A 13,201-nucleotide genomic window follows, 5' to 3' on the forward strand; every position below is an offset into this window, starting at 1 on the left:
GGCTTCCCTCTGCCACCACAGAGGGTCCTGAGAGCAGATGTGGGTTGCTCCTCCCACATTCCTGGGAGTACGAGTAGCCCACCAACAAGGGTCCGGTGACACAGCCCCAATCATTGTCCTCATCTTCTGGTGCAGCCACCTACCTGCACAAAGGGACTGCCAACTGGGAGTCAACTGCTGCCCCCACCTTCCCTGGTGGCTCAGACAGTAAAGAATCCACCTGTAATGCAGAAGACCTGGGTTTGATCCCTGGATTGGAAAATCCCCTAGAGAAAGACATGGCAACACACTCCAGTATTCTTGCCTGGAGAATCCCCATGGACAGAGGAGCCTGGTGGGCTACAGTCCATGGGGTTACAATGAATTGGGCATGACTGAGTGACTAAGTACAGCACAGCACATGGGATAATATAAAAAAGGGCAATCTACACATAACAGGCATTCCAAAAGGAGAAGAAAGAGAAAAGGGGATTGAAAACATATTTGAAGAAATTATGGCTGAAAGCTTCCCAACCCTAAAGAAGGAAACAGATATCCAGAGCAGGAAGCACAGAGGGTCCCAAACAGACCACAAGACATAATAAAAATGGCAAAAGTTAAAGAGAGGATTCCAAACCCAGCAAGAGAAAAGCGAACAGCTAATTACAAGGGAACCTCCATAAGGCTGTCAGCTGATTTCTCTATGGAAACACTGATAAAGTTTTCTGGAGAAAAGGGCATAGCAAAATATATTCAAAGCCTTGAAAGAGAAAAGTCTGCAACCCACAATATTCTACGCAGATTATCATGTAGAACAGAAAGAAATAAAGAATTTATCAGACAAGCAAAAACTAAAAGAATACTATTCTAAAAGAAATATCAAAAGGTCATCTTTACATAAAAAAGAAGCAAGTATACATTTAAATCAGCCAGTATACAGATCAAAAGGGCTTCCCAGGTGGTGCTAGTGGTTAAAACAACCTGCCTGCCAATGCAAGAGATATAAGAGACCTGGGTTCAATCCCTGGGTTGGAAAGTTCCCTTGGAGTGCATGGCAACCCACACAAGAATTCATGCCTGGAGAATCCCATGGACACAGGAGACTGGCACGCTGCAGTCCATAGGGTCACATAGTTGAACATGATTGAAGCAACTTAGCACACACATACACACATAAAGGTCAAAAAGAAAAAAAAAAAACTATTTGTGAAAGCAATGATAACACAAGGAACAGCAAAAGGATAAACACAAAGATGTAAAAAAAGGACATCAAAATCATAAAATGTGACTAAGGAGAATAAGAATATGCATATTCTTTTCCCTAGAATGTGTTTGAGCCTATATGACTATCAGTCTAAAGCAAGCAGATATAGGAAGGGGTTAACATACTTGAAGAACAGAGCAACCATAAATCAAAAACGTACAATAGATTCAAAAAAACCAAAAAGGGAACACAAGTTAAAAGGAAATCATCAAACCACAAAAAGGAAAAGAAAAAGAAAAAAAAAGGAAGAAGAAACAATCAACTGGAAAACAAGGTCTGAGATGGCAACAAATACATGTGTCACTAATTACCTTAAATGTTAATTGACTGAATGCTCCAATCAAAAGACACAGAGTGGCAGACAGGATTAAAAAAAAAAAAAACAAGAGACTATAATATGCAGCCTACAAGAGGACCAACTTAGGGCAAAGGACACACAGACTGAAAGTAAGAGGATGGAAAAAGACATTTCAGGCAAATGGAAATGATAAGAAAGTGGGAGTTTCAATACTCATATCAGACAAAATGAACTTTAAAGACTATAAAGAAAGATAAAGGACACTACATAAGGATAAAAGGATCAGTACGTGAAGAGGATAATACAGTCAGCATCTTATATGCACCTAATATGGGAGCACGAAAATACATAAAACAAATACTAACAAACAGAAAGGGAGAAATCAGTGGGAATACATTAATAGTAGACTGTAACCCGCAACTCATACCAATGGACACATCTTCCACACAGAGAATCAACAGGGCAACAGAGATCCTAAAGGTGCACATGGAACATTCTCTAGGATTGAGCACATCAGTTCAGTTCAGTTCAGTCGCTCAGTCGTATCCGACTCTTTGCGACTCCATGAATCGCAGCACGCCAGGCCTCCCTGTCCATCACTAACTCCTGGAGTCTACCCAAACCCATGTCCATCGAGTCAGTGATGCCATCCAGTCATCTAATCCTCTGTCATCCCCTTCTCCTCCTGCCCCCAATCCTTTCCAGCATCAGGGTCCTTTCCAATGAATCAACTCTTCCCATGAGGTGGCCAAAGTATTGGAGTTTCAGCTTCAACATCAGTCCTTCCAATGAATATTCAGGACTGATCTCCTTTAGAAAGGACTGGTTGGATCTCCTTGCAGTCCAAGGGACTCCCAAGAGTCTTCGCCAACACCACAATTCAAAAACATCAATTCTTCAGCACTCAGCTTTCTTCACAGTTCAACTCTCACATCCATACATGCCTACTAGAAAAATCATAGGCTTGACTAGACGGACCTTTGTTGGCAAAGTAATGTCTCTGCTTTTAAATATGCTATCTAGGTTGGTCATATCTTTCCTTCCAAGGAGTAAGCATCTTTTAATTTCATGGCTTCAATCACTATCTGCAGTGATTTTGGAGCCCCAAAAAATAAAGTCTGACACTGTTTCCACTGTTTCCCCTTCTATTTGCCATGAAGTGTTGGGACCAGATGCCATGATCTTCGTTTTCTGAATGTTGAGCTTTAAGCCAACTTTTTCACTCTCCTCCTTCACTTTCATCAACAGGCTTTTTAGTTCCTCTTCATACTAGGGCAAAAAACTTAGAAATCATTTCATGCATCTTCTCTGACCGCAATGGCATGAAACTAGAAATCAACCACAGGAAAAGAAATAAGAAAAAAGTGACTACATGGAGACTAAACAACATGGTGTGACTAGGAGAGAAATGAGAGGCAAAGGAGAAAAGGAAAGATATAAGCATCTGAATGCAGAGTTCCAAAGAATAGCAAGGAGAGATAGAAAGGCTTCCTCAGTTATCAGTGCAAAGAAATAGAAGAAAACAATAGAATGGGAAAGACTAGAGATCTCTTCAAGAAAATTAGAGATACCAAAGGAACATTTCATGCAAAGATGGGCACAATAAAGGACAGAAATGGTATGGACTTAACAGAAGCAGAAGATATTGCGAAGGGGTGGCAAGAATACACAGAAGAACTATACAAGTAAGACCTTCACAACCTAGATAATCATGATAGTGAATTCACACACCTAGAGCTAGACATCCTGGAATGTGAAGTCAGGTGGGCCTTAGGAAGCATCACTACGAACAAAGCTAGTGGAGGTGATGGAGTTCCAGTTGAGCTATTTCAAATCTTAAAAGATGATGCTGTAAAAGTGCTGCATTCAGTATGTCAGCAAATTTTGAAAACGCAGCAGTGGCCACGGGGCTGGAAAAGGTCAGTTTTCATTCTAATCCCAAAGAAAGGCAATGCCAAAGAATGCTCAAACTACCGCACATTTGCACTCATCTCACATGCTAGCAAAATAATGCTCAAAATTCTCCAACAGTACGTGAACCATGAACTTCTAGATGTTCAAACTGGATTTAGAAAAGGCAGAAGAACCAGAAATCAAACTGCCAACATCTGTTGGATCATCAAAAAAGCAGAAGAGTTCCAGAAAAACATCTGCTTTATTGACTATGCCAAAGCCTTTGACTATGTAGACCACAAAAAACTCTGGGAAATTCGTAAAGAGATGGGAATACCTGACCACTTGACCAGCCTCTTGAGAAATCTGTACGCAGGTCAGGAAGCAACAGCTAGAACTGAACACGGACAACAGACTGGTTCCAAATAGAGAACAGAGCATGTCAAGGCTGTGTACTGTCACCCTGCTTATTTAACTTATGTGCAGAAGACATCATGAGAAACACTGGCTAGATGAAGCACAAGCTGGGATCAAGATTGCCGGGAGAAATATCAATAACCTCAGGTATGCAGATGACACTGCCCTGATGGCAGAAAGCAAAGAACTAAAGAGCCTCTTGATGAAAGTGAAGGAAGAGAGTGAAAAAGTTGGCTTAAAACTCAACATTCAGAAAATGAAGATCATGGCATCTGGTCCCATCACTTCATGGCAAATAGATGGAGAAACAGTGGAAACAGTGACAGACTTTCTTTTTGGGGACTCCAAAATCACTGTAGATAGTGACTGCAGCCATGAAATTAAAAGATGCTTGCTCCTTGGAAGAAAAGCTATGACCAATCTAGACAGCATAGTAAAGAGCAGAGACATTACTTTGCCAACAAAGGTACATCTAGTCAAAGCTATGGTTTTTCCAGTAGTCACATATGGATGTGAGAGTTGAACTATAAAGAAAGCTGAGTGCTGAAGAATTGATGCTTTTGAATTGTGGTGTTGGCGAAGACTCTTGAGAGTCCCTTGGACTGCAAGGAGATCCAACCAGTCCATCCTAAAGGAAATCAGTCCTGAATATTCATTGGAAGGACTGATGTTGAAGCTGAAACTCCAATAATTTAGCCACCTCATGCGAAGAACAGACTCACTACAAAAGACCCTGATGCTGGGAAAGATTGAAGGTAGGAGAAGAAGGGGATGACAGAGGAAGAGGTGGTTGGATGGCATCACCAACTCACATGAGTTGGAATAAACTCTGGGAGTTGGCGATGGACAGGGAGGCCTGGCATGCTGCTGTTCATGGGGTCGCAAAGAGTCAGACATGACTGAGCGACTGAACTGAACTGCAACAACATGCTATTCAAAAACCAATGGGTCAACAGGAAAATCAAGAAGGAAATTACAAAGCAACAAGGTAGTAGATACTAGATTCTTCCTAACAGTCCCTTAATGCTAAATTTCATTAACATCAGATTACTTAAAATGAAAAAGCAAGAATGAACAAAATAATAAAGTTTTCCTCTTTTTTCAGTACCAATAAAATTTATGTTTGGAAGCTTAGAGTTACTGCATTATCATTGATAGCAACAATAGTTGCTTGTGGGATCAACCCACAAAAATAGGAACAGATGTTCTCTCTACACAAATTCTATAGAAGTATCATTCTATCTTCACTACTGATTCAATCATATGTATGTGTGCTCAGTCATGTGCAACTCTTTGGAAGCCTCTGGACTGTAGCCCACCAGGCTCCCCCTGTCCATGGGATTTTTCAGGCAAGAATACTGGAGTGGGTTGCTATTTCCTATTTCCTCCTACAAGGGATCTTCCTGACTCAGGGATCGAATCTGTGTCTCCTGTGGCTCCTGCATTGCAGGCAAATTCTTTACCATTGAGCCATCAATGAAACCTACGTATACCTCATTGAAAATGACTTAATTTCAACCACCCAAAAATGCTAGTAGTCTTCCAGGGTAAATTCAACTATTTATTTACCAATAGGAGGCCTAGACACCAAAAAAAAAAGAAAGAAAGGTCAACTGGTATTCATAAAGGCCTCAGTATGCTCAGTGCCCATCTTACTGGCAGAGATGTGGCATAGGTATTCGATGGATAGAAGAGGATGATGAATGGATGGAATCAGGCAAGCAGGCAAGGAGAAAAGAAAAGCAGAAAGAAGTGAAAACGAAGCCCCAAAGATTCCCTATATCCAAGAAGCATATGTGATATGATACAGACAGAAGTACAGAGACATGGAGATGACTGCCAGTCACACCAGCTGGGGCAGACACAAAAGAGGAAATGGGAACTCAAGCAGCTTTTCCAGATACTAAGTAAAGAGAGACAATAGTGTGTTACAAGAGCGTAAACACTGCTAGACAAAGGCGCAAAGTAAGGAAAATGAAATATACGTTCATAGAACAGTAAGCTGATTAACTCGACTAAAGTAGAGAGTTTCTGAAGGAAACCATGGGAGGTAAAGGCTGCAAAGCGAGGCGGGTAAATACTGTTTCTCCTCCACCCACTCCCCGCTTTAAACATCAGTACCTCCTGCTAATCACATAGTCATACCCCCACCATGTGCTTTCCTTCTCCAAACCCCCAAGAAAACCAAAATTTCTGATAAAGTGACAGAAAGGGTTACAATCACAGAAAATGAAAAAGAGAGGGGAAGAAACCTGATATATAAACAATTTGAAAAAAAAAAAAACCCTTGACTAGAAATATTAATTTTCAACTAGCAACTGATTACATCCTTACCAGAGTTTGTATATGATTTCAGAGTGGTTTTTATTTCATAAATATGGTTTGGACTACTTTGAACCATATAGCCATTAAGGCAATAAACTAGGACAGGAAAGCATATAGCACCAACTGTCTGCCTTCTATGTGCCAGGCAGAGTTGTAGGGACTTGACAAACACTATTTCATTAAATCCTAATATTATTCATTTGGAATTATTCCTCCACTTTCATACATATCAGAAAAAGTTACTTAAGAGTGACCTAACTGTACATCGAGCTACAATACAGAGTTACCTGGAGTAGCAGTAATTAGTAACTACTGTTGCCATCACCCAAGGTGTGTGTTCAGCACCTTTTTAATAGGACCAGAAGGAAATATGGCTATAAATGCACCTGCTCAAGGTCAAATACACATGGCTTGTATCCAAATGCCTAAATGCATGAAAAGCCAGGACAGTCATTAAAACCCATCACTGAAGCTATTGGGGTGCTTTACTTCAATCCAAACCATGATCTTAAAGGAACAATGAGAAAGTGTGTTTTAAGCCAAACTAAAATGACTTGAGAATAGTGTTCCCAGTCCCAGCTTATACTGCCAAATCATATTCAGAGATATGAGACCCAGTAAGGCAATCCACTCCAGTACTATTGCCTGGAAAATCCCATGGACAGAGGAGCTTGGTAGGCTACAGTCCATGGGGTTGCAAAGAGCCGGACACGACTGAGCAACTTCACTAAGGCAGGATACAGAGGAAAGGACCACATTCTTGTAAAACCCTTCCCTGTTGTAGTAACATTGATGCATTATACACAAAAGGGGTGATTCCTGACCATCACACATTTATTGGACGATGACTGGACATCTACACTCTGTCAGATACTACTGCTGGATATAAGACTGCTCCCGGCCCTAAACATTCACAGTCTAATAACCTAACAAGCTGCATGAGAAAGTCTGTACTCCTAGAGTGGGCCCTCCTACTTTGATATAAAAATCAAGATAGCCTTTAGAAAAGCTACAGTGAGAAAAGCTACACAATCTAAATTGTAAAGCCCAGGCCCTTAATTCACTAGCTAGTGCTCCAAAAGCTCACTGACACACTTCATTTTATTTTATTCATGTTAATAACAGTTTTGATTTTCTAAGTACTGATCCTGAATCGGTCACTGACCAGCTTAATGCCCTGAAGCAAGCTACTTCACATGCCTGACCCTGGTTTGCTCATTGGGAAAACACTGTCATAAGGATTAGAGATAATTAAGCAATGCACCAACACAGAGCCTTGCATTTAGAAGTGCAACAAATATAGCAAACATCATAATTATGGGATGTATAAACCAATAACAAACTGACCAGAAACATCAAATTAGAAGCAATGGGGGGTGGGGGACACGGGACCAAAGATAGCTCTACGAATTAATAGCTGACAGGAAGTAAAAAGTTAAGAAAACCAGGTAGACACAAAACTTCAGAAACAGCCAACTAGAGTCACCAGACAATTACACTTCAATAGCAGCTGAAGGCAACACCAATGATTTCACAGAATGAAACCATGATGGCCTAAAGATGACATTAAGCCATTTAAAACACATGAACCATTAAGTCCACGTTTTAAAAAAAGACAGATAAGCACATAATTAAATGACTTTGGAAAGGTTTCTATAAAAAGTGATTTAGCATCACCAACTTAACATTTCATATGCCTAAACTTTAACTGTAAAACTCTATTCATAATTTTCTGCTTAAGTATAGCATGTGCAAAGGAATCTCTTAAATTTCATAGCAATTTTTCTACTAAACACTGAAAAAGATGTTTTTTCAAATTAACTGTAAATTTTCAGTCCAATGGCTTAAGACATCATCAGCTCCTGAACAGCTAAAACAAGATAAAGTCTTGGTCCCCTTTATTGCTAAGTGCTGTTATATCAGCAACAAAACACAAACATGTGCCATGCAGATCTCTCTTCACTTGAATTTTCTCCCCACATTTGGAAGGCAGTAAGAAGAAAAACATCTGTTCCTTTCTGCAGAGCTGACAACCCTCATTCTATGGTTTAAAAATAAAAGATGTTCATGGAGGCTTATAGATCTAACTATCACCTGCTTCAAAGGCAGCTGGCAATTACTTGATCCAAAGACATGCAAATTAAAGCCAGAAAACAATTTCCCTGAGGACAATGCTAGTCCTCGCCAGGGCTCTAGTAATTTCCAAGACACCCATAAAATACTAGAGGATGGTAAAGAATCAAAGAAAAGGCAGATGACAAGAAAACAGACAACAGCTGAGGAATAGAGGCCTGTGTCACTCTGGATTCCCTGGATTCACCACAGGGAAGCTTCCAGGAGAGCTGTCTGGAGAAAGCCTGCTTCACTGACCAGCAATCACCCTGCATCTAGCCCAGGAAGGCCAGATGCTCAACAATGAAAGGAGTTCACCATATTAATAACAGAAACTGGAAAATATTGTAAGTGAAGACCTTAAACACCATAATATTTTTTTAAGTTTTTTGTCTATATGATGCCTTACAGTGCTGAACATCCAAAAATGACTAATAAGCAAGAACATTCAGACTAGAATCAGTAGACTCAGCTATTTTTGGCTCAGCCTCTGAAAGAATTAGTGTGACCTTGAAAAAGTTTCATCTCTTTGTTTACCTCCATGTGACCACCAGCTACAAGATTAGGTTAAACCTACCAATTCTTTTTTTTTTTTAAGAAAGTGAATGGGTGAGATAAATATACAGAAACTGCTATCCAAATAACCAATGGCTACTGACCACCTACATCCAAGCATCAAATATAAAACACTGCCCCATATGTATCACCTTCTATGGAATCTAATATATGACACAGATGAACTTATCTATGAAACCGGAGCAGACTCACAGAGAACAGATTTGAGGTTGCCAAGCAGGAAGGGGTTGAGATGGAGTGAGAGGTTGGGGTTGGCAGATGTAAGCTATTACATACAGAATGGATAAATAAGAAGGTCTACTACATAGCACAGAGAACCATATTCAATATCCTGGTATAAACCATATAGAAAAGAATATTCAAAAGAATGTATATAGTGACTGGACAACAAAACATATATATATGTATAACTGAGTCACTTTGCTGTATGGCAGAAATTAATACAACATTAAAACCCAACTATATTTCAATTAAAAAATAATATAAAGGTGATGCCCATATTAAAGCAACTAACTACACAGTAAAAAAAATTCTGCTTGGAGGTCAATAAAACCCACTTACCTCCTGAACAGGAATCCTGCTAAGAGTCCCAAATTTCAAATCTGGAAATACTTAGAACATTTAAATGAAATGCTAGCTCCAAGAATACCCCTTTTATTTTCCTTAAGGAAAACAAAACTTTAACCTGGGGTTGAAGGGTCCTATGATCTTCAGGACTCAGATCAACCCTCCTATGAATTCCTTTCTCTTCATCCCTTGCCAAGGCAGTAAGTCACTGCACACTTGATACACCCAAAGTACTGTATCTCTGTGTGTTCCTGTGCTCTTAGTCAGTGAGCCATGGAAAGGCAGGACTAGGATTTAATGATCTTTGTGTATCACTCAACACTTAACATATTGTCTAGCACAATATGGCTGCCCTGTGTACATGTGTATATATATATATATATATACACATATATACACATACATATATATATGCTAAATGAAGGAAATGTATTTTTCATCTAATATTCACTTGGAAATGAATATTTCCAAATTCTAAAGATTCTTGGAAGAACAATATTAATGAATGGTAATCTTAATTATGGTGATACTTTCATTTTTAGAAAAACAATATATGAAATGAGTGTTACCTACATAAGGAAGAAGTAATTTCTCACCAACATTAAATTCACAAAAATTAACTAAAGAACTTTCCTATCCTCTTCCTTTAAAATCAGTCTTTTGGGGGTTTTTATGCTTGTGTTTTGTTTGGTTTACAATTTATCTAGTGAATATCAGACTATAAACATTCCTAACTTAACCTACAAAATCACAGAAAAGGAAAAGTTAAAAGGGGAGAGCAAGCAAGTAAAACATGGAGGAGGCCACTCTTAACTAGAAAAATCTATAAATATAAAATTAAGAGAGTTCACAGATAAAACTAAACTGTGGTCAATACAAGCTAGTACAAAAAGTGAATAATATTTACCTAAAGGGTGAGGCAGCCGTGTTCATTAAGAAACATAATCTACTGTTTTACAGATAACCTATTTACTAAAGTAATATGATTTATTAAAGAATATAAGATTTTAAGCTTTTCAAATTATCTTTGATATTTTTAATATTTCAAATACTTATCACAATCTACCAAGACTGGCATAAATTCTCATTTTCTCCTGTTTCTTACATTCTTACACTCAGCTATTTAATAATTAAGAAAAATTAGTAAGCATGAAATAAGCTGACACTCTTACCAGCGGAAAGGCCCTGGGATCTAACCAAGGATGAATTCACTGCACTATTGGACATTCACCACGGTGAGCTGACCCTTGGACTGGCCCTGAAGCGTCCAGAGCAGACGCTGGGAAGGTACCAGCAGCATCCTGGGTGCTCTTGGTCTGCTCACCATCAGTCTCCAAGCCACACCCTGTCTTAGTCAGGCCATGAAACCAAATGTAAATGATCCCTAATACTCTAGATCACTGCATTAATTTTCTGAAAGCATGTATGAGATTTGGTTGTGTCAGCAAACAGGCGTGACCACCCAAGTTCCCTAAGGCGTCCACTCTGATCACCGAGAGAAACTCCGCATCACACGGCGCACACAGGCGGGTACATCAGAGCAGCCCTAGAATAGATGATGTGTCACAGGGCTGTGAGCAACCTCCTTATTTTTAATGCTGTGGGAGGAGGACGGAAAGAGAAGGATGGCTTTGCAAACGGTGCCAAAAAGGAGTTGCTCTGCCTGGCGTGACCCGGGATATTTCGGAGAAGTGGACACAGTGGCCCTTTTTCTAGATGACTTAGAACAGACACGACTAAGTTGCTCCCTTTAATGCTCTGTATGCAAATCGAAGCGTTTCTGAGGGGCAGGTGCCCAGGGCCCCGAGCCCAGGGCTCACCTGCGAACACACCCTGGAGGCCGCCTGCCCCGCGCTGCACCAGGTGCGCCGAGACCCCCGCCCCGGGGGCACGGCCCAGCTCCGCAGTCCAGTCGGCCGAGCGGCTGCGGCCCGCGCGGGGCTTCCTAGCTGGGGCAGCGGCGGGGGCCGCGGTGGCTCCGGAACCGCGGCCCAGGGAGGACTCCGGGCGTCTCTGGACCCGGGGGCTGTGGCTGGGGGACGGAGACGGGGAGGGCCCTGGCGAGCTGAGCTGCCGGGTGGTGGTCCTGACATAACAGGGCGCCAGGAGCGGGCGGGCCCGGGGGCGGCGCGGGCTGTGAGCTGGACTGCGTGGCGGGGAGGCGGTCACGGGGACGACAGGCTTCGGCGCGCCCTCCTCGCGCGTCGCCCCTGGCGTGCGTGGGGCCTCTCCCGCCGCCAGGCCACACTCCACCCCCGGAGAGTCTCGGGGCGCGTCCTCGAAGGCGTCCTCCTCGCCTTCCTCGTCCGTGTCCGCTGCCCCTCGTTCCCCCGGAACCGACCCAGGAGACGCGAAGGCGGTGGCTGCTGGTGGCTCTGCGGCCGCGGGCCTGTCGGGGGGCGCGGACAGCGCCGCTTCGGCGCTGGGGCCCGGTGGGGGTCGGTCCAGGCCCGGCAGGGCCCCAGGCAGAGGGGCGGGGGAGGGGGTCGACACCGGGGGCGACTCGGGGCCCGGGGACTGCTGCTGCAGTTGCTGGAGGCGGATCGCCTGCTGGATGTCCGAGAGCAAGTCCTCCTGCTCCGCGGCCGAGTGAAAACTGTAGAGGTCTGTGTCTGAGCCCGAGCTGGTCCTTTGTCCATCCTGCGCCCCCGCCGCGGTCTCCGAATACTCGGCCACTGCCGGGCCGCCGACCCTGGCCAAGCTGGGACCCCCGGGCCGCGTCACCTCGAAAGGATCCGCACATTCGGTATCCGACAGGCCCGTCTCATCAGCTGAGAGGCTGAGGTCTGGGGTTTTGGTAACCAGAGAGTGGGCGCTGTCCAGCTCGCCGGCCTGCAGGGCCTGGGGGTCCAGCACATCCTCACGAGAGCCGCCGGTACCTCGGCCCTTGGACAGGGTCTTCCGGATGCGCAGGTTGGAGAACACCGAGGCCCTGGGGTCCGAGCGGCTCTTCTTCCGGCCCGGCTCCGCGCCGCCGCCCCCTTTTCCGTGCCGGCCTGGCGCCTTCTTGCCCCCGCCCGCCTTCTTTGTGCCCTCGGCCTCGCGGGGCACAGCGGCGTCCTCACCACCGCCGCCTCCATGCGGGACATCGCCCGCGCTTCTCTTCGGCTTCGCGTCCTGGTTCCCCATGCTGCCGCCGCCGCCGCTGCGGGCGGTCAGGCCATGCCAACCCCTGGGCCCGGCAGCGCCGGGCTCCCGGCGACTCGCGCGGCGGCCGCACCGCTAGGCGGAGGGAGGATGTCCGCGCACCTGCCGCGCTTCGCACAACGCGCCGAGGCTGCGCCCGCCCGCGCGTGGCTGAACGCGCGCACGGAGCACCGCCAATGACCGGGCGGGACGCACAAGGCCCCACCCCTCCCGCCCCATGACCCCGCCCCATCGGCTCTAGGCCCGGTCCCTGGGCCCTGCCCCTCCTCCGCTGAAACGCCAAGAGCGCCCCTCAGTCTGGGGACCTAACTGCCGCCAGAGTCCATTTCCTGGTCCCCGCCAAACAGCTTGGCAGCTGAAAGATCCGCGCTGAGAAAAAAAATAAAAATTTTAAAGAGGAAAAAAGGAAGCCACATTCCAGTTTAGTGGTGCAGTAATACCAAAGCTACATACTGTACTTCCAACCTGCCTGAAGAAGCATGGTTCTTTGATAAATATTGGTTGAGTAGGTTGTTCTTTTCTTCAGTAACTGATCATCTTAAACCCTGTTAATGTGCTTGGCATATGGTTTAGAAAAGGTTACAATACATAATACTGCTTTTATGTTATTGAAAATCTTGCAT

At 44.0% G+C, this 13,201-nt stretch overlaps 1 protein-coding gene across 1 annotated transcript in view; it reads right to left on the reverse strand.

The window, feature by feature from the left end:
* The window catches only part of FMN2 (formin 2), a 352,649-nt gene extending 339,948 nt beyond the window's left edge, over positions 1–12,701 (reverse strand). The window contains exon 1 of the mRNA XM_027962131.3: positions 11,252–12,701. Coding sequence (XP_027817932.2) covers positions 11,252–12,560 — 1,309 coding nt within the window. The 5' untranslated portion in view covers positions 12,561–12,701. The remainder of the gene's footprint in view (positions 1–11,251) is intronic.
* Between the last annotated feature and the right edge of the window lie 500 nt (positions 12,702–13,201).

Source organism: Ovis aries, chromosome 25 (assembly GCF_016772045.2).
Source record: "Ovis aries strain OAR_USU_Benz2616 breed Rambouillet chromosome 25, ARS-UI_Ramb_v3.0, whole genome shotgun sequence".
Classification (NCBI taxonomy): Eukaryota; Metazoa; Chordata; class Mammalia; order Artiodactyla; family Bovidae; genus Ovis; species Ovis aries.